This window comes from Lipotes vexillifer, unplaced genomic scaffold (genome assembly GCF_000442215.2).
Source record: "Lipotes vexillifer unplaced genomic scaffold, Lipotes_vexillifer_v1.1 scaffold1964, whole genome shotgun sequence".
Taxonomy (NCBI): domain Eukaryota; kingdom Metazoa; phylum Chordata; class Mammalia; order Artiodactyla; family Lipotidae; genus Lipotes; species Lipotes vexillifer.
In genome coordinates this window covers 131,089-156,005 of record NW_006772079.1, presented here as the reverse complement: position 1 = coordinate 156,005, position 24,917 = coordinate 131,089, and the positions used below count along the sequence as shown (strand labels likewise).

Here is a 24,917-nt window from a genome sequence, read left to right as displayed (position 1 = left end):
GTAGTAGTTTACCTTAGAGACCTAATTAATATGTGCTGTTTCCCATGAAAGATCCTCACTACCCTGAATTCCCAAAGCACTCACATTGTACCCAGAGCACACCCTGAAGGACAGCATAGCAGGTTTTACGTTTCTTTTTTTTTATTTTATGTTTTTTAAGGTTTTCATTGACTTTGTTCTTCATTGTTTGTAAAACTATCTTAGGAGCTGGAAATTACATTTCCCCTGCTTATGCCATCTTTTGCCATCTGGCAGATGATGGCTTCAGCATTTTGAATGGATCTGCAATTACCAAGGCTTTTGTTGTGGCTGTCATTCAACAAATTCATCCTGTCCGCAGCCCGATTTCCTGCCCTTTAACTCCTCTCCTGGGTGCCCGCAGCAGCCCAAAGGTGAGGGAGGACAGGAGCCACGCGGGGCACAGACCTGCCACGAGCCCTCCGCGGTCCGCATGGCCTTCTGCCCCCAAAGTTGAACCACAAGAGGCAGCACAGTTTGGTTCTAACACTTTAGCTTTTGTGTGTTGTTGTGTTTTGTGTTTTTTTTTTTTTGGGTGGGGGGCATTCATGTAACCTCCACTGGGAGGGTGTCACACTCACCCATGGCAGTGTTGTAGGCATTAGGGAAACTTTTGTCTGTTCTCTGTCTCATAAAGACCCAGCTGTTGTTCTCGAATTTGCATTCTATAATTTTGTTGTCATACTGTTTTAGCTCTTTTGTCACCTGTTTTAAAAGAGAATTGAGGAAAATATTTAAATCATCTGACAGGCTTCTTGCTGCATTACGTGACAGATGCATTAGGGAAATGCCAAAAACACCTCGGTGCCTCTTCACACAGAGCTCTTTGTCATCCGAAGCATCTAATCAAGCGCAAGGATGTGGTGCGCACTCCCTTGTACACTTGCTCATCAATCTGACACCTTATAAATAGTCGTGAAAACGGTTGTCAATATATAGCAATTAAAAGAAGCTAAGGAGAAACCAGCCACTTCTGGGCCAAATGCAAATACGTTACCATAGGGACCAATGCCTTCGATATTGTCTGTATCCCTCTGGCTTTCAGAAACTGAGTATCTGTGAAGGTTTCAACAACTTTTAGAAAGACCACACCATCTAAATTCCTATGTCAGAATCTAAGAAATCCCCTTTACGGGTTAAGATAAAGTTACGCATGAAGAGTAAACATTAGGATCTGATTCAGGCAATGTGCATCCTAACTATTTTGCTTTTCAAGCAGTGATAATTAACTAAAAATCTAATCTTTAGGCTATTTACCCTTTTCATCTCCAAACCAGTATGAATTTAGAGATGAAGCTACCTTTGATATTAGCTGGTAGGTTTTTTGGCTACTTTACCTCAGATGATTGAATATGGATTACAACTTAGTCTATCAACGCTAACAAGTATCCATGGCAACTATAGAACCTTTGAAAATATATTTCATCGGGCTGTGAGGATGGTTTTCATAAATAGGAACCTAAGCTTATCTTCGCAGTTTCAAATCAAATGCCAGTCATGGTAATATTTTAATTCTGTCCTCGTCTTTCACAGCTAACAACTTTTCCTCACAATACGGAAGATTGCAATCAGTTAACTTCATTAGGATTATTTGAAATGCTCTCCTTTTTCTACCCACATATTCACTACCACCTAGGAATATGAAGGGAAGCAAATTTTTTAAAGATGCTTTCAATTCACAGATTAGGCAGTGCATATCTCCATAAAAACTTTCAAATTGTAGTCCTTTTCCCTTAATGAGTATTACACTTGATTGGACTATTTGCATTTTCAACAAATCTGACAGGACCAATACATTCAGTGTATTGGAATCAGACCTGCCCAAGAAAGTGATGCTCTACTTACTTAGCAAACTTGCTAAATTTATTCTCAAATATTCATTATTCTAGTCTTAAGTCCCCTCCCTGCCTTCCTAGGGACCTACCTCCTTTTATTTCTGATACATTATCTATATCCAAGTGTTAGGCAACTTATTCAGGTAAGGTAACCACTTATATTGTACCATAAGTAGGGTCTAACAGATAAGTTTCTAAACCTTTCAGATTCTCCATTTTCTAATTTCTAAAATGGGCAAAGGAGTTTCTAATACACTGGGGCATTGGAGCAATAATAAATGAAAGTGCCTGGCACATAGTAGGCAACCACTAAAATTCTTAATTGAATATAAAATTAGGAAATGAAACATTGCTTTTTTTTTTAAGGGTACAAATAAATTTACTAAAGATACCAAGATGACATGGAAAGGTACACTTTGAAAATACCTGTCAAGAAAATTGTATCACACACATCTACAAGAATGGCTTGCTATCAATAATGTGCAGTCTGCACTTCTACTGACTACCAATCGTAGTACATCTTTATCATATATTTACCATTCTTCTGTTTCTAGTCTCAGAATTGCTATAAATTATGTGTTGCTCAATCTGACTACAGCGATTATGCAGTATTATTAAGTATCTGTGTATCTACCTGGGTACGCATTAACAATCCGGGAAATAGGGCTTTCCAGAAAATGCATGCACCTACCACTAACCTAAACGTATTTCCATGTTCAAGAACAGTACATTGTTCTTCACTGATCACACCAGTTATATTCCCAAGATAGACACAGTGCAAGGTACTCAATTTGGGTAGGTAATAAAATATGTTTAACTTTTAATAAATGTATTTAGGTAATAAAATATATTTAACATATAAAACAATATCTTCCATATTTATACAAACTAAAGACAGTTTTCACTAATGGTCAGATGAAGAGAATGATTAGCATACAGGGAAGGAGTTTAATTTTAGTATCCAAATTCTAATTTGTTACTATGACAATAATCATCCTCAGCCATCACATATTATTATTTACTAAAATAGGATCTGGTTAGGCCTTTTATACTCAGCTCTGTTATCCTATTGTGAGTTAATTAGAGCTTGAAGGTAATAAGAATAAAATATTTATAAATCAAGATTTCACATCTGTACCCATAATTACATTGGATTAATGAGATTCTACTGTTTTGGGGGGAAAAAAGGAAAAAAAGAAAAAGAAAAGAAAATACAGTGTATTTTATATTGAAGAAAAAGTTTTTTTCATGTATCCATCTTTCTGAGTACCACACTTTTGATACCATTTGAGTCTACCAATAATCCGATGTTAAGAGACAGTCAGATGAAACCAGATCTAGTACCTCTGAAGATTTTAGATTAGCAGGTCAATGGTAATACTTGGAACGAAGGGCCCAACATAGAGGCAGGCAGAGCCACAGTTGCTCCTCTCTGCACTTTTTTAAAGGAATACTTTTTGGAACCTAAATGCTGGACACACTACCAAGTCACAAAAGGCGAACCATCAGCGCTGGCTGAACCATGCCGCTCAGAGCAGGCAGAGATGCGCTTCCGTCTCTAATGGTGGAGCACAAGCCCCTAGAATTTATTGTCCCTGCTCTGTGAGAGCTGTTTTGTTATCAAGAGCTCACCTTTCTTTTCTAGAGAGACTGTACGAAGGGGAGGGGGATTTCTCTGAACTAATGTGCTCTAGAGACACTTTAAAATAACGAATATCCTTGGATTGAGAAAGACACCAGTAAGCTGGGAGTTTTTTAACTTTTAATTTTGAAACAATTTTAGCTCTACAGAAAAGTTGTAAAGATAGTACAGAGAGTTCCGGGATTCCCACCACCCAACTTTCTCTAATGTTCATATTTCGCATATCATGTTACATTTATCAACTCCAAGCGAGAAGTTAACATTGGTACAATACAATCAGCTAAACTACAGACTTGATTCAGACTTCCATCAGTTTTTCCACTAATGTCTTTATCTGCTCCAGGATCCAATCTAGGAAACTGCATTCCTTAGTTGTCATGTCTGCTTAGTCTCTTCCAACCTGTGACAGTTACTCAGACCCTCCTTGACACTCTTGAAGAGTGCTAGTGAGATATTTTGTAGAACGCTCCTCAATTTGGGATTTCCTGATGTCTTCTCATGATTAGACTGAGGTTATGAATTTTGAAAAAGAACGCCAGAGAGGTAAAGCACCCTTCTCATTGCATAATGTCTAGGGGGTAGATGAGATCAACGTGATTTCTTCCTGGTGGTGTAAACAAACCCTGATCACTTGGCGAAGATGGTATCTGCCAGGTTTCTCTACTGTGAAGCTACCATACTCTTAGTTCCAGGCACTATGTCTAGCCCTGCTCAAAGATAAGGGAATTAAGCCACTTGCTGGAAGGAAGGGTATCAAAGAATTTGTGGACATTTATTAAAAGCACCACAGAGATCAATACATTTCCTGGGAGAGAGATTTTGAAGTTAGACAAACATCCCTTTTCTTCTTAAAGTTTCGCTCATTAATTTTACCATTCATCCATGAATCTTGCCTGCAGCAATTATTACTGTGGCGTTCTAATGGAATTTTCTATTTTCTCCATTCCTTCTACATTTATTTTATTTTATTTTATTTTTTTAACATCTTTATTGGGGTATAATTGCTTTACAATGGTGTGTTAGTTTCTGCTTTATAACAGAGTGAATCAGTTACACATATACGTATGTTCCCATATCTCTTCCCTCTTCGTCTCCCTCCCTCCCACCCTCCCTATCCCACCCCCCTTCTACATTTATTATCTGGATTTCTTCTGTAAGGAAGATTTGCCTTTCTCCCTCATTTATTTATTTGCTTACTTGTATCAGTAAGAACTCATGGATATTTATTTTATTCTTTGGCTTATGGTAAAGTACTACTGTCATTTATTTTCTTGCTCAAATTGTTCTAGTTTCAGCCACTGGGAACTCTCTCAGGTTGGCTCCTGTGTCCTTTTAACTTGCTTCCACTTTTACTTACTTATGCATTTTTAGCATTTAGTCCCTGGCAATACAAGCTACTACTCTAGGCTCATCTTGTATTTTCTCTGCCTCAGCTCTAGAGTCAGCCATGGGGTCCTCTACCAGGATTTTACAAGAAAAAAATTACTCTTCGACAGTCCAGACTATGCTAAAAAAGTACTAACACACACCACTTGTTTTGGTCAGAATTTTCAATTATTGAGAAAAAAGAGAGGGAGGGGGAAAGAGGAGTGAGTGTGAGATAGAAAAAGAGTAACAATGAGACTCTAAATATGAATGTGTGTGTGTGTGTGTGTGTGTGTGTGTGTGTATATATATATATATATATATATATATATATATATATACACATACTTAGAAGTTTCCACCCCATCTTTTGTGAACTGCTTTCTGGAACTAAACTACATTGACCATTTTTTCTTTTCTGAATTTAAAATTCTACTCAAGCTCTAACTCTGCAGTGTGACAGAAGGTGAATTTTTAAAACGTATTTCAAGTAGATGAACTCAAACAAAAATCTTGTTTCCACATATGCAACTTCAAAGTCTAGTACTTACGAATGAAGGCAGAGAAAATAAAACAACAAATAAATCAGAAATGAAATGGAATTATAAAAGTTTTCCTTGTGGTGTCAGGGCAATACAAATAGCTTAAACCTGAGTTATTAGACAGTCTTTTAGAACTACTACCTTATAGTAGGGCCTTAATATATTATTTTTAGCAAGTGCATCCATCTACTGGAGAAAATAAAACCCTTGACAAGCTACCCTTTTTAAAAATATGCTAGACTTAATCACTTCAAAAAAACGGTCCTTCACTGAAGAACTACTGTGTAAATAACACACTTCACATTTGCTAGGTTAGAAACAGTAGCAGGAAGCCTCTCTCTCATGAATGGAGGGGTCTTCAAGCCCTCCAATCCTGAGTTCAACTAATGAAAGTTGCCAATAAAAAGAAAGCAGCTTGGGTTTCCCTCGTGGCGCAATGGTTGAGAGTCCGCCTGCCGATGCAGGGGACACGGGTTCGTGCCCCGGTCCGGGAAGATCCCACATGCCGCGGAGTGGCTAGGCCCGTGAGCCATGGCCGTTAAGCCAGCGCGTCCGGGGCCTGTGCTCCGCGACGGAAGAGGCCACAACAGTGAGAGGCCCGCGTACCGCAAAAAAAAAAAAAAAAGAAAGCAGCTAGAACTCAGTCTTATTTATCCCAAAGGTCATTACAGATGAGTCACAATTCCAGGGTATGAAATCCCCACTAAACTACAGATTATTACCTTTTTATAAAATCAGAGTTAGTTATAGTTATTATTCAAAATATAATAAATCTTCATGTAAAATAACTGGGCAGATAAAGCAAAAAACATGTTAGTACTGGTTATTGGTAGATGGTGGAGTTAGGAATGACTTAGTTTCTTCTCTGTGTTTTGCTGTATTGTCCAAACTTTCTACATAATACATGCTTAACTTTCATAATTTTTAATAATAAAAAATTCCTAAAATAAACTACGTTTCATAAAAGATCATAAACATGAGATTGGTTTTTAATGTAGAGATACAAAAACAATAGGAAGAGATAAACCTTTAAACAGAAAACAAAAAGTCTTGGAATAAGGTCCTAAGTCCACAGTTCCCAAACTGTGCAATGAGACAAACTTACAGAGAGGCACTGTGGGGTACTTTAAATTTCCCGGGAAACACAGTGGCACGTGTTGGACACCATGCAAACTATTAGTTGGCAGGAGTTCACATTTTCAACATGAGATTCCTTTGGGTAACATATCTCTGCAAAGCTGAGTATTCAGTGGTTATTGTCATTGATAAAAACCAAGTATCACCAAAATCAATGTGGAAAGTAAATGAGGTTGGTGGTGTATAATCTGATTCCAAGGTTTAAGAAATTACATAGTCCTTAAATGGAATTACATTTTCAAGTTTCTTTTAAAAAAATTCCAACTTTAAATTCTATATCATGACAAAATATGAAATAAGAGTGACAGCAGAACATTTTCATGCATGCAAATTCTTAAAATTTTAGTGTTTCATACTTTCTTTTCTAGGAGATTACCAAAGTTTTATTTCATCAACATGAGGGCAACAATGAAAACAAAGAGGAAGATGTGGAATCAAGGGAGTTCATCCAGCTCAGGAGAGAAACAAAGGCAATTCCCATCCTAAGGCCATTTTAGGATGACCACTGTGCCAGTGTGCATAGCAGACTGCTACAAGCTTTATGGGGGCCAGAGGTTAGTGGCTCAAGTAGGAGGAGTTCCATGCCCCCACCTCCCTTAAATATTGGAACTGAGAAGATGTGTGATGTGATGATATAAAGTGGAGTTTTAAAAAGTTCTGTGAGTATAGTATTTAATATAATGACAGATTAAACTAAGAAAAGAAAAAAAGAAAGAAGAAATTACGCAGTCTATAACACATGCTAAGCTGTTAGGACACAAACATTTATTAAGTAGTTTGGATCAATCCACTTAATAAATGGAATTGTTAAGGTATTCCTTTTGGATTAGAAATGTCTATGAGGGAACATGAACCAAGAAAGTTTGATAATCTCGGCCCTATAGCATTTTCATTCATCTTTCCCCAGATCCTAGTCTCTAAACCCATATGTAGGCTTATATCTAGCACTTAGTGGAAACCAACCAGAGCAGTGAAAAACTTTGATTGAGGTACAAAAAATAGATGATGGGTACAGAGGAGAATTTCTATCAAGTTAAGTTCATTCGTTGACTTAGATCACTAACATATATATTCCTCATTCATCTTCTCTAGCTCAAAAATGATTACCTCCGTTCACCCAGCTCCTTGTGACAGAAGCTTTAGTGTCCTCTGCTCCCTTCCCCTTTTATCTTCCCTCCTATTCACTGCATTACAGTTCTATCTCCAAAATACATTGAGTATTTGTCTCCATTCCTACTACCATCATCACAGCCCAAGCCCTCACTGTCAGATTCCTGCAACAGCTTTTTCACACTGGTTTCTTCTTCTACATTTTCCCCATCCAATCAATTTTGTGTGTGTGTGTGTGGTACGCGGGCCCCTCACTGTTGTGGCCTCTCCCGCTGCAGAGCACAGGCTCCGGACACACAGGCTCGGCGGCCATGGCTCACGGGCCCAGCTGCTCCATGGCATGTGGGATCTTCCCGGACCAGGGCACGAACCCATGTCCCCTGCATCAGCAGGCGGACTCTCAACCACTGCGCCACCAGGGAAGCCCCAATCAATTCTTTACAGGGCAGCCAGATTGGTCTTTGACAAATGTAAATCCAATCAAATCATTCCTTTGCTTAAGAGAAAAACAAATAAAAGACACGCCGGTTGGAAAGGGAGAAAAAAGACTATATTCACATAAGACACGATCACTTACATAGATGGAATCTATGAAGATGCTCCTAGAACTAGTAAGTTTAACAAGGTTGCAAGGTTAATATACTAAAACCAATTGTATTTCTATATATTAGCAAAGAATAGTTGGAAATTTAAAATTTAAGGAGTATCATTTATAGTAACATTCAAAAACATGAAATAGGTATTTAAAAAAGAAACATGCAGAATCTGTATGCTGACAACTACAAAACACCAATGAAAGAAAGATATCAAAGAGGAACTAAATGAATGGAAAGATATATCATGCTCACAAACTGGAAGATTCAATATTGCTAAGATGTTAACTATACAGATTCAACATAATCATAAGCAAAATCCCAAAAGGATTTTTATAGATATAGACAACCTAATTCTAATATTCATAGGGAACACCCAAGACACTAGAGCAGCCAAAGCAAAAAGAACAAAGTTGGAGAACTGACAGTTACTGATTTCAAGGCTTAGTATATAAAGCTACAGAAATCAAGACAGTATAGAGACACATACATCAGTGGAACAGAACAGACAGCCCAGAAAGAGATCCACAATTATAAGGTCAATTGACATTTGACAAAGGAACAAAGGCAATACAATGGAGAAAGAAGAGTCTTCTCACCAGAAGGTGCTGGAACAATTGGATATTCACATGCAAAATGATGGACCTCAACCCATATCTTTCACCTTACACACAATTAACTCAAAACAGAAAGTACACAAACATAAAACCTAAAGCTATAAAATTCTGCTCTGCATCTAAAGATGCTGTTAAAAGAATGAAAAGACAAGACAGAGATTAGGATAAAATATTTGTAAATAACATTTCTGACAAAAGACTTGTATCCAGACTACATAAAGAACTCTTAAAACTCAATAATAAGAAAACAAACAACACAATTTAAAAATGGACAATCTGAACAGATACTTCACCAAAGATATATGAATGGCAAATAAGCACATGAAAATATGCTCAACACATCATTAGTCATTAGGAAAATGCAAATTGAAATCACAGTAAGACACTACTATGCACCTGTTAGAGTGTCTAAAATAAGTATCAAATGCTGACAACAATGCCAAGCAACTGAACTCTTACACATTGCTGGTGGGAATGCAAAATACTATAACCACTTTGGATGACAGTTTAGCAGTTTCTTAACTGTCTTCCAAAGTTAAACATACACTTACCAAAAGAGCCAGCGACCCCACTCCTAAGTATTTACCCAAGAGAAATGAAAACATATGTTTGCATAAAAACCTGAATACAAATGTTTGCAGTAGTTCCGCTCATAATCACCCCAAATTGGAAATAACTCAAATGCCCTTCAACTGGTAAAGAGATAAAACAAATGTTGGTACAGCCTTACAATGGAATACTACCCAGCAATAAGAACTATTGATAAACTATTGATAAATGGAATACCATGGATGAATTTCAAGTACAGTATGCTAAGTTAAAGAAGCTAGATTTTAAAAGCTACATAGACTATGTGATTCCATGTACATGATACCCTAGGAAAAGGCAAAATTATAGGAACAGACAACAGAACAGTGGTTGCAGAGTTTGGGAGTGGGAGAAATGGTCGCTTATACCGGGGTGTCATGTGGGATTTTGGGGGGAAGTGATGGAACTGTACTATAGCTTGATTCTAGTGGTGGCTATACACCTGTGTGCATTTGTCTAAACTCATAGAACTGTACATCAAAAGGAGTGAATTTATTGTAGGTAAATTTTGAAAGATGAATTAAAACAAAAAAGAAACAAAATGTCAATTAAAAAAAAAGTAAATCAAATCATGTCATCCCCTTATCAGTGGCTTCTCATGACACAGCACTAAATGACATAGCCCCTGATTATTTTTCTAGCTCGTATAAGTTGTACAACTTTTCCTTTACCTTGTTTATCATTATTTGTAAATATAATTTTTTTGTTGATTATCTGTTTAATATCTGTCAGCCAGAATGGTTAATAATTATTGAATACTTACTAGATATTGAGCACTGTTCTAAGTACTTTATGTGGATTCATTTATTTAATCCTCACAACAGCTCTAGGAAGTATCCCCGTTTTTACAGATAGAGAAGCCAAGGCACTGAGGAGGTAAGGAATTTGATTAAGAGTCTCACAGCCAATAAGAGGCAGAGAAACATACTGCATCCCTATTAGGTTTTATAATCTGATTTAATCTGTATATGAATCCAGTGAGATTTCCAGATGTGGACACTCAAGCCCAGAGAATTTAAGTAACATGCATAAGGATACAGAGCTAATTTGTTTTGGTATCAAAATTCAAATTCTAGGTCTTTGTGAGTCAAAAACCTGTGCCCTCCTTTTCCCTAAGAATTTAGGCTCTAGGTTGAAAAAGTATTACAGGAGGCAAAGGTAAACTACACTTGTGGAAGCTTTTACTTCTTGTGTAATAAACTGTAATTTAAGTAAGTATTTTGAAGGATTATATTCCACTTGGGAGAGCCTGTGGGTGGGAGGCGAAGTGATGTGTGACAGACGAAGGGCGGGAGAACATAACATGCTGGTTTGAACCAAGCACGATGTCTTATCAAGTTTCTTTTCCTTCACTTTTCAAACGCCCACCATGTTGACCTGCACCATCTCTGCTGTTTGCTATTCTGGTTGCGTGCACATGAACCACACATCATGGCAAATTGCAGAATTTCTCAATCATTAAGAATTTACAATAGGTTAATTTTAAAATGGGCTGCACTTCACAGCTGCAAAGCTTTTGTCTGATTTCTCGACCAAATGAGAAGCCATTATTGGATTGAAGACCTTTCCATGGGCAATGACGAGCAAAAGAAAAAGGTTGTGTGGGCAGAACAGGCAGCTCTGCCAGGTAAGGTGAGGTAATGGTAACAGCTCACTAAACAGACTGCCAAACTCTATGGCACAATGTATCGCACTGTTTAGTACCAAGCATGATGAGAATTTATAAGTAGATCACAGGTTCAGTGCACGCGTGGGATAATAAAAACGATACACAACCAAGGAAAGCTTTACAATCTATAGGCATACCTCATTTTACTGCACTTCGATTTCACTTCACAGATATTGTGTTTTTTGTTGTTTTGTTTTTTTTTTTAACAAATTGAAGGTTTGTAGCAACCCTGCTCTGTCAGGTGATGGTTAGCATTTTTTAGCAATAGAGTATTTTTAAATTAAGGTATGTACATTTTTTACACATAATGCTGTTATTGCACACTTAATAGACTACAGTTTGGTATAAACATTACTTTTATATACACTGAGAAACCAAAAAATTCAGGTGACTTGCTTTATTGCGATATTTGCTTTATTTCAGTGGTCTGGAACCAAACCCAAAATATCTACAAGGTCTGCCTGTACCATTAATGTGGGGAGGAGGCTAAAATGCGATATGCATGCCTAACACTTTTTTCTTTCTAAATAGTTATAAGTACCATGACAGACTTGACTGATGTTGCTTGTTTTTTAAGATGTCTGTCTCACAGCCAATGCAAGTAATTCATAAAGTATATCTGTCAGATTGAGTTTGATAGATGGTCTATCTATTGGCAGTAACAAACACCTAACTTAAAATCGTGTTACCGGTCATTAAATATCCATGCTTAACAAAGTTCACAATACACTGGATCTAATGTTTGAGCTAGGCAGGTCACTAAAATGTCAATGCATAGTTCAAATTTACTTCAACGAGTCCTTCATTTACTCTCCAAGGACTTGCTAACAATTTGGGTCCAATAATGTTCATTTGTTTATTCCTTTAGCAATACATGCTGGTTACATATAACTTTATCTCTTTCCACTCACCCATTTAAAACCCATCTATTCTTATAGAGTAGAGACCTCAAGAGAACTGTCCTCCAGCTAGATCAATGTGGCATGTGGCAATAAACCAAAATGCTACCATAATAAGTAAAGATTTCCTTCCTGTTCTGCCTACTATTTAGAGGAAAAAAAAAAGGTGACACTCTTCCCTTTTGATCATCTTCCAGAGTAAACTTGGTTTTTAAAATGACTTGATTTGCCCTATCAGCATTAATGGACACAGACCCACACCACCTTTGAATCATTAGCTTAGGGACACAGAACTCCTTAGTTTAGTGATAATGCTCTGTGGTGACTGGGACCCATCTGAGCAAACAAAGCTTTCCAGGATTCCTTTCTCACAACTCAGCACCTCGGGTCAGTGCAGACTCTCACTGAGATACTCAGACCACAGTAGCTGTAACTTTGCCATGCACACTGCCTTCTATTTTTATATATGCTTTCTCAACAACTATATTTCTTCTTCTTTGAGAAAGAAATTCTGGAGTTATTGACAAAAGCATTACACAAACACAGAGTGACAGTGCACTGCTCAGAACCCTGGAGTCCTGTTTTGTATCTTTATGTACCTTCTGAATGACATTCACAATGGATTTATTTAAATCTGCCTCCTTACCTCCAGGTATTGGGGATATCAAAAACCACTCAGAAGAGGTTGAAAGTTTAAAAATGGTTACAATAAATTATCTGTATCAGCTGTCACAGTCCCTAAATACCTTCCTCAAAAAAAAGATATTTTTTTCCCAAAACACACTACAAATACCTTTCATAAAATCCAATATTCTGGAGTTGACAGGAAACTTGGAGGTCATCAAATCAAACACTTTTATTCTGAAATATCTAAGTACTAAAGTGCATCCTGCATTATCTCTATGAATTAGTGTATCTTTATGGGTGTGAATATTCATGCATTGAGGAGGTTATAAAACCAGATGAAATAGCAAATTCACTACTTTGGTAACTTGTACTCAAAACTAACTTAATGTTTTTACCTAAGATATTTATTTTTTTGAATTAATTTTTATTGGAGTATAGTTGCTTTCCAATGTTGTGTTAGTTTCTTCTGTACAGCAACTAAGAGATTTATTTTCCTTCAGAGATATTTACTTTTAAAATTATTGACTGAGATTTTTTTTCCTTCTTGGGGAAGGGAAAGGGAGGGAATGAACAGTTTTTGAATACCTGCTTTGTAGCCAGCACTGTGCAGGGCACTTTATATACTTTATTATCCTTCATGCTGGAGGAAAAGGAAAATTTTATTGTTGTTCTCTCCTAATCAAGAAATTACGAAATAACTAAATGCTAATGGAGTATCCTTTGCAGTCACCATAAACTACAGGCGATGTGCGGATTCCTTTAGGTCATGTTAAGTTTAATGTGATATAATCTTCTAAAACAGAAACGGTAAGAAACACAGGCTGCATAAGAGAAAAACAAACAAAAATGAGCAAACAGACAAAAAACTCACCAGCCTCCAGTGCCATGGGTTGGCTAATACTAGTGTGGAGAAAAGAGGCCTGGAAAGAAGTTAGGAGGAAATCTCTACAGTGGGGAGGGAAAAGATGCGGGAGGAGATAAAGGAAGTTCACAGGGTCCTAAGTCAAGTCTGTGAAATAAAAGTGCTTTCAGCTGAGTAATACACAACAGAGGACGATTTCAGTGATGATTAGAGCTATTTAAATTTTTAGTAGGCTCCAGTGATTTCAAACAGTCTTTTCTGTCTGGGCAACCGGTTTATCTGCTTTTATTTTCAAACTTGGGGGCGGTGGGGGGGGAATCTTTGCAAAGAATTATTCATGTATGTAAAATGCACAAAAATACTATTATGTAAAGATGTCTACATTTAGAAGTGTGTGATTGCCCAATTTTTGAGAGATGAGAACTCACATTTGGAACCAGATTAAATCTCTCACTTAGCTCCCTCCCTCCCCCACGCCCACACTCTGTTAGGTTTTCATTCTAGTCCAGTCCTGGTGAGGATATATGGCAATGTGTCCTAGCGGGAATAAAGAGCAAAAAGTACATGGGCAATCCTCCCCTTAGCCCCCCACACACACACATATCTTACCACTCAACTGCTCTTATCAAGCCTCCAGAGAGTATATTCTGAATAAGGTAGCTGTGGTCGCCTGTGAGGAAGGAAATTATTCTCTGGACTGTAGTGCTAAACTACGTGGAATTAAGTCTGAAGATTAAAATAAGGTGGGTGGCTTTTCACCTTTCCTCTAAAAAGTACCTAGCACAATCCTGATGCTTAATAAAAATAACATATCAGGTAAGTGGCATGCTTGGCAGGAACGCTTTTAAATTGCATGTTACAGGATATTCTCATCCTAGTGCACCTCCCTCGAATTTTGACTAAGTCAGCTCAGCCCCACGACTATAGAAAGCACTGAGTGAGTCTCCGACGATGCTCCTCCCACCAGTGCCAACCTGTGCCAACTTTTAGGCCAGGACACCTGCCACCCTGAGCTCCCATGGCTTCCGCGGTGGTGGATGTTGTGCCTCTGGCTCACTGCTTGAGGGTATGCTCTGACCAAATGACAATACAGGAAGGATGTTTGTTTGGGGGGTTTATTCAGAATTGGAGTGGTGGAAAGTAACAAGTTGCGAACACTCACAGCCAGCTGCTGGCTGCCACAGAAGACAGGGCGATCACCTCCTGGTACTGTTCTGTGCCCGAGGGCTCCAAATCATCACCGCTTTAACTTGCTACCACACTTCAGATGTTACCACTCTCGTTTCCATTTTTGCTTTTGAAACATTCCAGGAACAACTGAATCCTACCCATCTAATTGGTGCCAAATTTACATACAGTCATGCCCCCCCCCACTATGGTGTTCAGTGGACATTCTAGTCACTGCTTGTCCTTAGGAGAGGGCGGGGGCTAAGTCCCTGTTTTAACCATCACACAGTACAGCCTGGAGTTTCACCAGCATATGAATGCTGGGTAGCCCCACTCCAGAGCCTGCTGATGGCACAGCAAACAGCTGAATTTAACCCCTAATTAATCATGAAATATCACCTCCCAGTTAAAGAGGTTGGCAATGATTTGGTAAGTTAGGGGAAGTGGCAGAGTGAACATCTGGGACTTTTTTTTTTTTTAAATCTGACATAATAAAAGGAAAAGTAGCTCATTCTTACATTTCTTTTTGCTGTTTTTTTTTTTTTTGGCTTAAATAACTCTTTAGAAATCGAAATCCAACAGAGAACGATTATGTTAATAATGCCAGGAAATTTGTTTGCTTTGTTATGTTGGGCTTCAAAAGCACTTCAACTGAACTTACATTTGTGATCACAAGTAATGCCTGTTCTTATATCCATTTAAAATGTTTACTTTATTACAGCTTATTATAAACGTGAGTTTGAGATGCAGCGCCATGGCTGCTCAATTTCCAGGCCACAATTTTATGATAATCATATGAAATGTATTCCTGTGTCAACAGCACTGCCTAACAATGCCCCAAATGGGGTTGTTTGCAGCGCTGGACGCGGGGTAACCGCTACAAGCAGAGAGCTCTTCATTGGAGAATTTTAACTGAGTTTGTAACATGTACTCTTTTGCTACACTTAGCTCAGTTTAATTACTATGATCTCAGAATAGAGTTGAGCTCCTACAAGAAAACTGACCCTACATACCCAAACGTGACTAGGATAAAAGGGTTCTGTTATTTTATTGTATGGTTGGAGACTCTTTTTGGATAGCCTTCCAGTACCAGAGGGGATGAGACTGGAGAATTCTTCTGTACTTGATGTCTCCCTACTGCACACAGTGATAAAAAGGTACCTGGAAGATACCCCGGCATCTCACAAAGGAGTAAGGGAACATGTAATATATGCAGATCCAATAACTGGAAACAGAAAATGGGTCTAGAGGTGCCCCTCCCTCTCCAATATTGGCTTCTCCATACACTCATGCCTTCCTCGCTTTCGTGATGAGTAGCCCATGTAACTGCCTAGTTGTTGGAGTTGAGATCTCAAGCAACATTTTCCCAACTCAGCATTTTTTGAGGCTCTATTACGCAGGTACCAGGCCAAGTGTTTTTATGCTCATTATTTCCTTCATAAGATCTATCCGCATGCAGTGGACCGTCTACTTTTTAGAGGGAGGGACAAGCATGTACTGGCGGGAACCAGGATCATGTGGGAGTGAGCTGTACATTATTTTTTGCTTCACTCTTTTGTTTCTCCTCCTAGGACCACCTCTCTGAATGGATAACAGGTTTGTGCAAATGTTCAAACAACCTTAAGACAATTCACTTTTTACACCTCACTGTTTTAGAAAGAGTACCAAGCCCAGAATCCTGGCTGAAGAGAGCACAGGAGCTCACCTAGGCCACCTCTCTTTTTAGACTGAAAACACAGGTCACAGAAAGCCTACAATTTGTCCAAAGCATATGGCTCTGTAGGGGCAGAGTCAGAATGAGGGTCCAGACACATGGCATTGCAGTTCCGCACACTGACCCTGTGGTCTACAAGACTATCTTTCACCAGCAAAATGGGTAACTCTGCAGGCCAAATTCTTACTTGCAGTCTTGCAAGTTTCACCAAAGAGGAGAAAAAGGTTTGACCCAGTTTATATAATGTATTAAAAATAGTTTATATCCCAACCTACTATGGACACACACACATACACGTTTCATAAAACAATTTATACTCCAACTTGGTGCACTTTGCTATTTTTTTTCTTCTATTTCATTTCATGAAAACAAAAACAAACAAAACTGGTTGAGATCCACTAAACTGCTTTCAAGACCAACCACCAAAGTTAGAAAAAAAAAACCTCACAGAGGATTCTAAGAATAATAATTTCAAACAACTAACAAGGAAGTAGGGGAGGCATTTTACCTTTTCTAGCGGGAACTGCATAAAAAATGGAGGCAGACAACCCTCAGGACAGCAAGCCAGACCCCACCTGCTGGCTCCTCCACCCTTCCCCATGCCCTCGCCCTTCCCAGAATGATACACTGTGCTGAGGCTTCCCTGGGCCAGGCAAACACGCTCAGCGTTTCTCCAGTTGTCCCTCTCTGGCACAACATGCTGGCCAAGAAGAGCTGATACTTGACTTTAATAATTTCAGACAACACTTTTCTCTAGAGAATTGGGTCTGTTTTGTCAGCTCCTGAAATACCACGTGATATATTATTTCAGAGTATAATTTCTTCCTTCTGTTTACATTCTCCCTCATTAGATGGTAAGCTCCTTGAGCAAACAAAACAAGGACCCTTGTTTTGCTCACTGCCAGATCCCACTGAATACAAAAGAGGTGATCAATAAATATGTGTTTTAAAAAAAAAAAACCTTGATGAGCATTATACAAAGAAATTATAGAAGTGACATCAGATTTTGAAACATTCCAGCCACTATTAAATGATTTTCACCCCCTGGATTGGTCAGGCTCTCACGTCATCCTCTCTTCCCCTCTGGATAACCACCTCTCTTTTGTCAGGATCACCTTCTCTGGGAAACCTGCTCTGACTCCACAGACTCTCTGCTTCATTGATGTGCTCTCACAGTACCTTATTCTTCCCTTAGAAAAACGGCCTAGTGAATTCTCTACGTCTTTGACTTGACAATAAGCTCCATCAGGATGGAGCTTTAATACAGTGCCTTGCACACAGTACATCCTCCATTAAAAATTTTACATGCAAACATGCATGAAAAGTTATGTACTTCTGGCCTGAAAAACCAAACCAAACCAAAATAGAATAAATCCAACCTAATGACCTGGTTATATGGGTAATTAGTAGTTGGCTCAATCACAGCTTTCTGAGTAGAAGTCCTTTTAAATCATGCTGCCACATAAAATTAGGCTTTTCCTTTGTAGATGTGGGTATGACTTCTAGTGAAAGAGGAAATAGGATGTCAGCTACTGGGGAGAACTGAAGGGGGAAACAGGGAGGAGAAAGTAAGCAAACACCATCCACCATGCATTTCTATGTCAGATGGAAAACAAACACACAAAAGTTTAGGCATCCCATTGCATCATATTCATTATAAACCAGGAATTTTCTGCTTCCTAAAATATTAAAGATAATGATGCATCCATCCACCCAGTATTTATCAATATTGTTCACAGTAGGAAAAACGATAAATGTATCACTCCTTTTTGTATCAAGTATACAAATAGGAGAAGCACTAGAAAAATACACAGTGTAAACATGCAAATTTTAACTAAGTAATTCATTTACATAGCTCCACTCACATGAACTCATCTTTGTTAACATTAACCCTTCACATTCTCGTGAGCTAGTTTTGCAAGATTCCTATTTTAAACAGTGACTTAGGACCCATGTAAATAAGGATAAATTCAAAATAGTTTCTGCCTTCCTGTCTGCCACTCTAAAATGAATCTACATTTCCTTCTTAAAATAATTTTCCATAATAAATCTTAAGAAAAATCTCCATCAAAATTTCCTACAAAATCTGCAAATAGTAGGGTCAGCAAACTGTCTCAAGAAATATGATTTGCCAAGTTAGTTCAATAAAAATATTCAATAGGACACAAGCTGAAAGGCTACAGACCAAGAAAAGACATATGACAAGACACTGAGAGTCTGCCTTAAGGGTATAAAACATTGGTTTCTAGTCTCTAATAATTGATCACTTTATTAATGATCCAACAGAGGACTTAATGAATAGCCTACTAATAGGATCTAAATTCAAATTCGAAGCATCTTTTGAATATCCATTAGGAAAAGTAATATAATGAAAATTTTAGAGAAGGTATTTTTGCAGAAAATAAAATGCAACTTGGAAAAAATACAAAAGATGAAGTCCTGGTAAATATTTAGTATGTAAGGGAAAATGGAAAGGCTGTCATCACTGTGAAGAAAGAAATGATAGTAGACAGATTATCAGAAAAAGATTTAAAATAAGACATTCCACTATTTTTATATACTATTGTTATTATTAACAGTTCTCACCCCCTTTGACAGAAAGAGTCATATTACTGTAGCAGGAGGCAGAAGTTTGGAGGAAAGACTTTCTTGAAGGAACAAGAAATATCCCACTGATGGATGAAGAACTGGGCTTAAGTTTGAGTAGGTTGCTAGGCTCTTTTTTCCATTCTTCTCTCTATATTCACCCAGAAAACTACAAAATGCCTGTATAAAGTAACAGGGAAGAAATAAACACAGAGGCATTCATTCCTTTGCATTTTTTTTCCTGTGTTTGGGGTGTGTGTGTGTGTGTGTGTGTGTGTGTGTGTGTGTGTGTGTGTGTGTGTGTGTGTGTGTGTGTGTGTGTGTGTGTGTGTGTGTGTGTGTGTGTGTGTGTGTGTGTGTGTGTGTGTGTGTGTGCGCGCGCGCGCGCGCGCACGCACGTGTTTGTGTATGATATGTATGTTTATGATGTATACATATTTTTTCAATTTTAAATAACAAATGTAGAGCTTTTAGAAAGCACGTAGGTGATATTTGGATACAAAAAAATTTCTAAAATGGAGACAGAGTAATAAATCAAACCCTGCAATTGAGGCTCAGATAGAAACAGAAAGCACCTCTGTCATTTTTTAACCTTCCAAGGCCTAAAGATGAACAAATCCCAGCCCTCAAACACACATATACAACTGCCTGTGCAGTCAGAAAATGACAGATTCAGGAGGAGATTCTACATTCTTGATAATCAGCCCTGTAATCTTTCCCCTACACCACACTGGCCAACATACAATTTAATTTCATCATTTGGATGTGTGTGATTATTTTTATTTATAGCCTCCAGATCTGCAGATATAGGACTTGTGGTTTCTAGTATTTGCTCTACCTGAAGGTGTATCACAGGTACAACACTCTCCTGCTCTTTGGAATGGGAATAGGGGTACTTTCTCCTTTTTAAGAGATACAGGTCATTTGCACAACGAATACTTCTTCAGCAGTATTATTGTACAGTCATATTCTGATGAGTCCAAAGAGCTTCCCCTAACGCCACCTACCACCACCTGAGGGGAGGGAGGGAGGTGGGAGGACACTTGTATCAGAAAGAGACCAACCACAATTCCTCTATGGCTGGGGCCATCTTCTAGCACCCGCCCTGCAGAATGAGCAGGAAGGCCTCTTCCGACTGCTATCTCTGACATGTGTACTGCTGAGCTCCTGGGAGTAGATCCAGTTCTTTTAGGAAAGCCAGCATGGTTGTGACATCTTGCAGACGTAACTTATTCTGAATTCTGCTCTATAAGGAAGACTGTTTTAGAGTAATTCCAATTTATTATTACTAATTAATATATCGCCCTTTGGTAAACCAGACCAAATTTATAAGGAAGAGCAGACGTATGTTACCATGAGGTCACAGACTGTGTTTACAAAATTCAGATAGGTAGTCATGGAAGGTTTCAAGCTTACTTTCCCCTGACTCCAAAGCTCTTAACCATGTGATCTGAATAGGATTCTCAAGGCATTTATTTTATTTGACTTTGAATGTGTTCACTTTCTTTTATAAATACTTAAAGTCAAATAATCACAAATGACTGTATTTTAGTTTTAGTTTAAAAAGACTAAAAAGGATGCTAGACATGATTTACTGAAAAGCCGTATTTTTAATTAAAAAAAAAAAAAACTCTTTTAAGACAAAGACAAGAACCCCAAATCTCATACCCAGTCCTGAGCTCCTTCCAACATACCAGACTGCTTCCTTTTAACTTCTTCAAATAACCACACAGAGTGCAATTTAAGGACAATTCAGTATCTTCCTCACCCTGTTAGATTACTGAGACAATTTAGGAAAGAGAGTGCTACAAAAGAATATAAGGAACTATGGAGTAGGTAGAACTAGATTAAAATCTTGATTCCAGTGCTTCTGACACATTTGTGGTGTGCTCCGTGCTGTACAAGCCTTAGGCTCTATGCTACGCCACTCTATGCTGTTCAGTTTTTAAGCCATGTAACCTGGAGCACAATGCCAGATGTTTCCTGCTGGGTCTGCATGAGTTAACCTATGTAAACCTTTTGGTAGACATAGGGGGCTGCAATTCTGTTAGCCTGCTTTCCTGTTATTTCCTGGGGTTTATTCTGCACTCAATTTATGTTAGGAAAATATGATCACGTATTACAAACAAGAATTCTTATTCTATTTCTGTTAACTTCCATTTTAAACGACAAGAAAATAAAACCAAATAAACTGAAGAAACTAAACCCCATGCAGTTCACCTTGACTTATTCAATATATGCTTTACTGAATATGCTTTATAGAGCATATTTATATGCTTTTATATAGCCTAAAACTATTAATGGTAGTAGAGGAAGGCAAACAACTGACTGTTTGGTTTATTTTCATTCTATTCTTTGTTAACCTGAATTGGAAAAGTGGCTATTCCATGAGGTTATTTATAAATTAAAAACAAAGTGATACCTGGCTTTGAAACAATACCTTGAGCTCAAAATCAAAATGCCTCCTTAAGTTAGAACCCTGCAGCACAGACAGAAACTCTCAAGCACAGCTACATGCTCTACTTTTTTAGAAGAGGTGTATCAAGTTTTAGGCAGCCCAGGTTCCCTACAACAAATATCCAAGAAGCATACCTGTGGTGTTAGTTATGTACTCAGTTTCTCATGTCACAATTCCTCATATGAAAGAAAAATGTAAAAAGATCAGAATATCCTAATGATCTGGATCCCAAGGTGATAAAAGAACAAGGCCCCTATTTGTAATGGCTCATTAAATGCCTTAGAGAAGAAGTGATGGGGTGGGGGGGTAGAAGGAAACACCATTTTTTAAAATGACTTTTATAAGCCTAGATTTGTGCTAGATGGTTTATCCACACTATTCTATAGAATTCACACCATGATTTTAAGAAGTAGATGTTGTCATTTCCATTTTATAGACATAAAACCAAGGTACATACATTGGATGAGAATCCCACCAGATTCGTCTAGTTCTAAAGTCTATCCTAAGGTTCAGGGATTGGTTTGCTTTTCAACTGAATGGCAAATCATCCTTGCGCAGTTTAATAGATTCATGAAAAAATTTCCATAAAGATCTCTAAAAGCTAATTATGAAGTTAATCCCACACCCCATAAAGGGCATAAACATGTCTCACACACCAGCCTGCCACATTTCTCACAACTAAATTTCAGCAAAAAAGCACAAGAGCCAAAACAAACTAAAAAACTGAAGGGTTCTATTTTTTTGGATAAGATATACTTTTTCTTTAATCTGCCAGATTTCTCTATTGGTTACATAGCATGAGCAATTTTCTCACAGGAAATCTCTTGTATTTATAGCAAGCTAATTACTCTCTAGAAGTGACTGTCATATGTATGTGGATGGTTTTGGATTCAATTTTGTCAAAAGCTGGGAAATTAATTCATGTCTCATCCCATGCAAGCCTTATGTTTTAACAGATTAAAAGCCACTGCAAAGACCTATTACCAGGGAATTTCTGAAGACTACCCTTAATTTAAAAATACATTAATCTGGGCTTCCCTGGTGGCGCAGTGGTTGAGAGTCCGCCTGCCGATGCAGGGGACGTGGGTTCATGCCCCGGTCTAGGAAGATCCCACATGCCACGGAGTGGCTGGGGCCGTGAGCCATGGCCACTGAGCTTGTGCGTCCGGAGCCTGTGTTCCGCAATGGGAGAGGCCGCAACGGTGAGAGGCCCGCGTAACACACACACACACACACAAAAAACATTAATCTACTTTTTGGATGATATAATCTATGAGCCTGTTTGTTATGGTCAGCTCAATGTTCTACCTAATTGTGAGGGAAATACCTGTTTATTAGAAATAACAGCTTTTTGCTTTAAAGTTCAGACCAAAAAAAAAAGAAAGCTTGCATCTTAATCATAAATGTACTGCATTAAGACATAAAAACAAGATTCCAGCAAATAAGAAGCTCACTAATTTTATATACCAAAAGCTACAATATGCTATTTACTACACAATTAACTGTTTTCTCTCAAGAGAGAGATGTTAGTAACATTTTGCAAACTTCATTTTGTTGAAATATATTCCCGTCTGCTGAGCTTCTTATTTTGTACCAACAAAAGTGAAATATGCTACTTTTGCTACTGTCAAACAAAAAACATTTAAATGATTACCAATTTTGATTCTTGCTCTAATTTTTTTCAGCTGCATATGGTAATACATTTCAAAAAATGATGTCAGGGATGCCACTTTACTATAGCAAAGTATTAAAACAGACATTTGGTGTTATCAACATTTGCTGCACCCCTGAAGCACAATATGGGGAATATTTTTTAGTTTAGAGGAGGTGACATCTACTTCTAATCTATATTGAGTCCCTCTAAAGCATGTGCTACTACCATAATAAAGGTCTCCAGCAGTTATGAGCCTTTTGTATAAGTGACCCTAAAAAGTTTAATGGGTTTCCAAGACCACACTCATCAACATACAGAGAGCCTACTATTCACCTACTTCAGTCTGTGTGATATATACTTCCCCGATTCAAACATGGGAAGTTTCAATGGCAAGTAAAGACCTACACATGTAAAATCTTAAAAGTTAATAAGAATTCAGGAAAATATTAGATTTCACAGGCAGTATATATTATTTGCCAAGTAAGTGACACAAATCATATACCACTCCCAGAAAGAAAGGATGGCTCCTTCCCAGATATTGGCTCATATCTCCCGTACAGTTCTTACTGTATTATTCTTTTTGCTATTAAGCTATTTGCATACATACGTTAAGAGCCTAGAATAGGCAGATTTAAAATTTTTCATTTCTGAATCCCACCACGGTACTGAAAAATACCCAGTGCTTGGTACATGCTCAGTCAATGTTTACTTGAATACCTGAATAAATGAATGACTGGTGACGATGATAAAGGTGATGAAGACAGCAGCCACACTCAGGGTCAGGTGATGTCCTAGGTGCTTCACATGCATTAACTAATTTACTGTTAGTTTTCTCTTGGTACTTTACAAATGAGGACACTGAGGCATAGAGGGACCAGCTTGCCCCGACTCATCTAACTCCTTCATGCCCTTCAATTCTGGGCTTAAAGGTGACTTCTTTAGGGAGGTCCTCCCAACCCATGAGACAAAGCTACAGACCCTTGCCCTCCATCCAAACAACCCCTTTATCTTCCCTATCATTACAGTTGTCACTCCTGAAGAACTGATTTAATCAGCAGTCTTGTACATTACACAGCAAGCTCCATAAAGGCAAGGACCATGTCAGTCTTATTCACTGCTCTAACTCCAGTGCCTGTCAAAGTGCTTGGCACATAATGGGTACCTAATAAATTTAAGCTTCATGACTGAGTGATGCAGGTAGCCATTAAATGTTCATTTAAAGAATAAGTAACAAACATGAGCAAATCTGAGGTGATTTGAAAGAGTCAATATAACTGCCCAGTAGGCATCTGAAGATTCAAAACTGTGGTTTAAGAGAAGAATGAGGTAAAGATTTGAGAGGCATCTTCAGGCTATTATTCCATGGCTATAAATGATCACAACAAAACTGTGACACTACGGTTGACCCATTTCTGAATACATATTATTTGTATATTAAGGAGAACCCAACATCTTATGTTTCTGTTGTAAGCCCCCAAAAGAAAAATTCCAAAAGGGGCCTTATTAATAGTAAAATTAATTAAGATGAAACCATTCTTTAGGAGGTTCTCTTTTTTTTTTTTTTTTTTTTTTTTTTTTTTTTTTTTTTTTTGGGGACGCGGGCCTCTCACTGCTGTGGCCTCTCCCGTTGCGGAGCACAGGCTCAGGACGCGCAGGCTCAGCGGCCATGGCTCACGGGCCCAGCCACTCCGCGGCATGTGGGGTCTTCCCGGACCAGGGCACGAACCCATGTCCCCTGCATCGGCAGGCGGACTCTCAACTACTGTGCCACCAGGGAAGCCCAAGAGGTTCCTCTTAATAATATAGTGCCTTTATGAGAGTGCCTGGAATCTGC

General features: G+C 38.2%; 1 protein-coding gene across 1 annotated transcript in view; it reads right to left on the bottom strand.

Annotated features, from left to right (window-relative positions):
- The window catches only part of LOC103074545 (mRNA-capping enzyme-like), a 145,240-nt gene that overhangs the window by 2,849 nt on the left and 117,474 nt on the right, over positions 1–24,917 (bottom strand). The window contains exon 8 of the mRNA XM_007447294.1: positions 600–723. Coding sequence (XP_007447356.1) covers positions 600–723 — 124 coding nt within the window. The remainder of the gene's footprint in view (positions 1–599; positions 724–24,917) is intronic.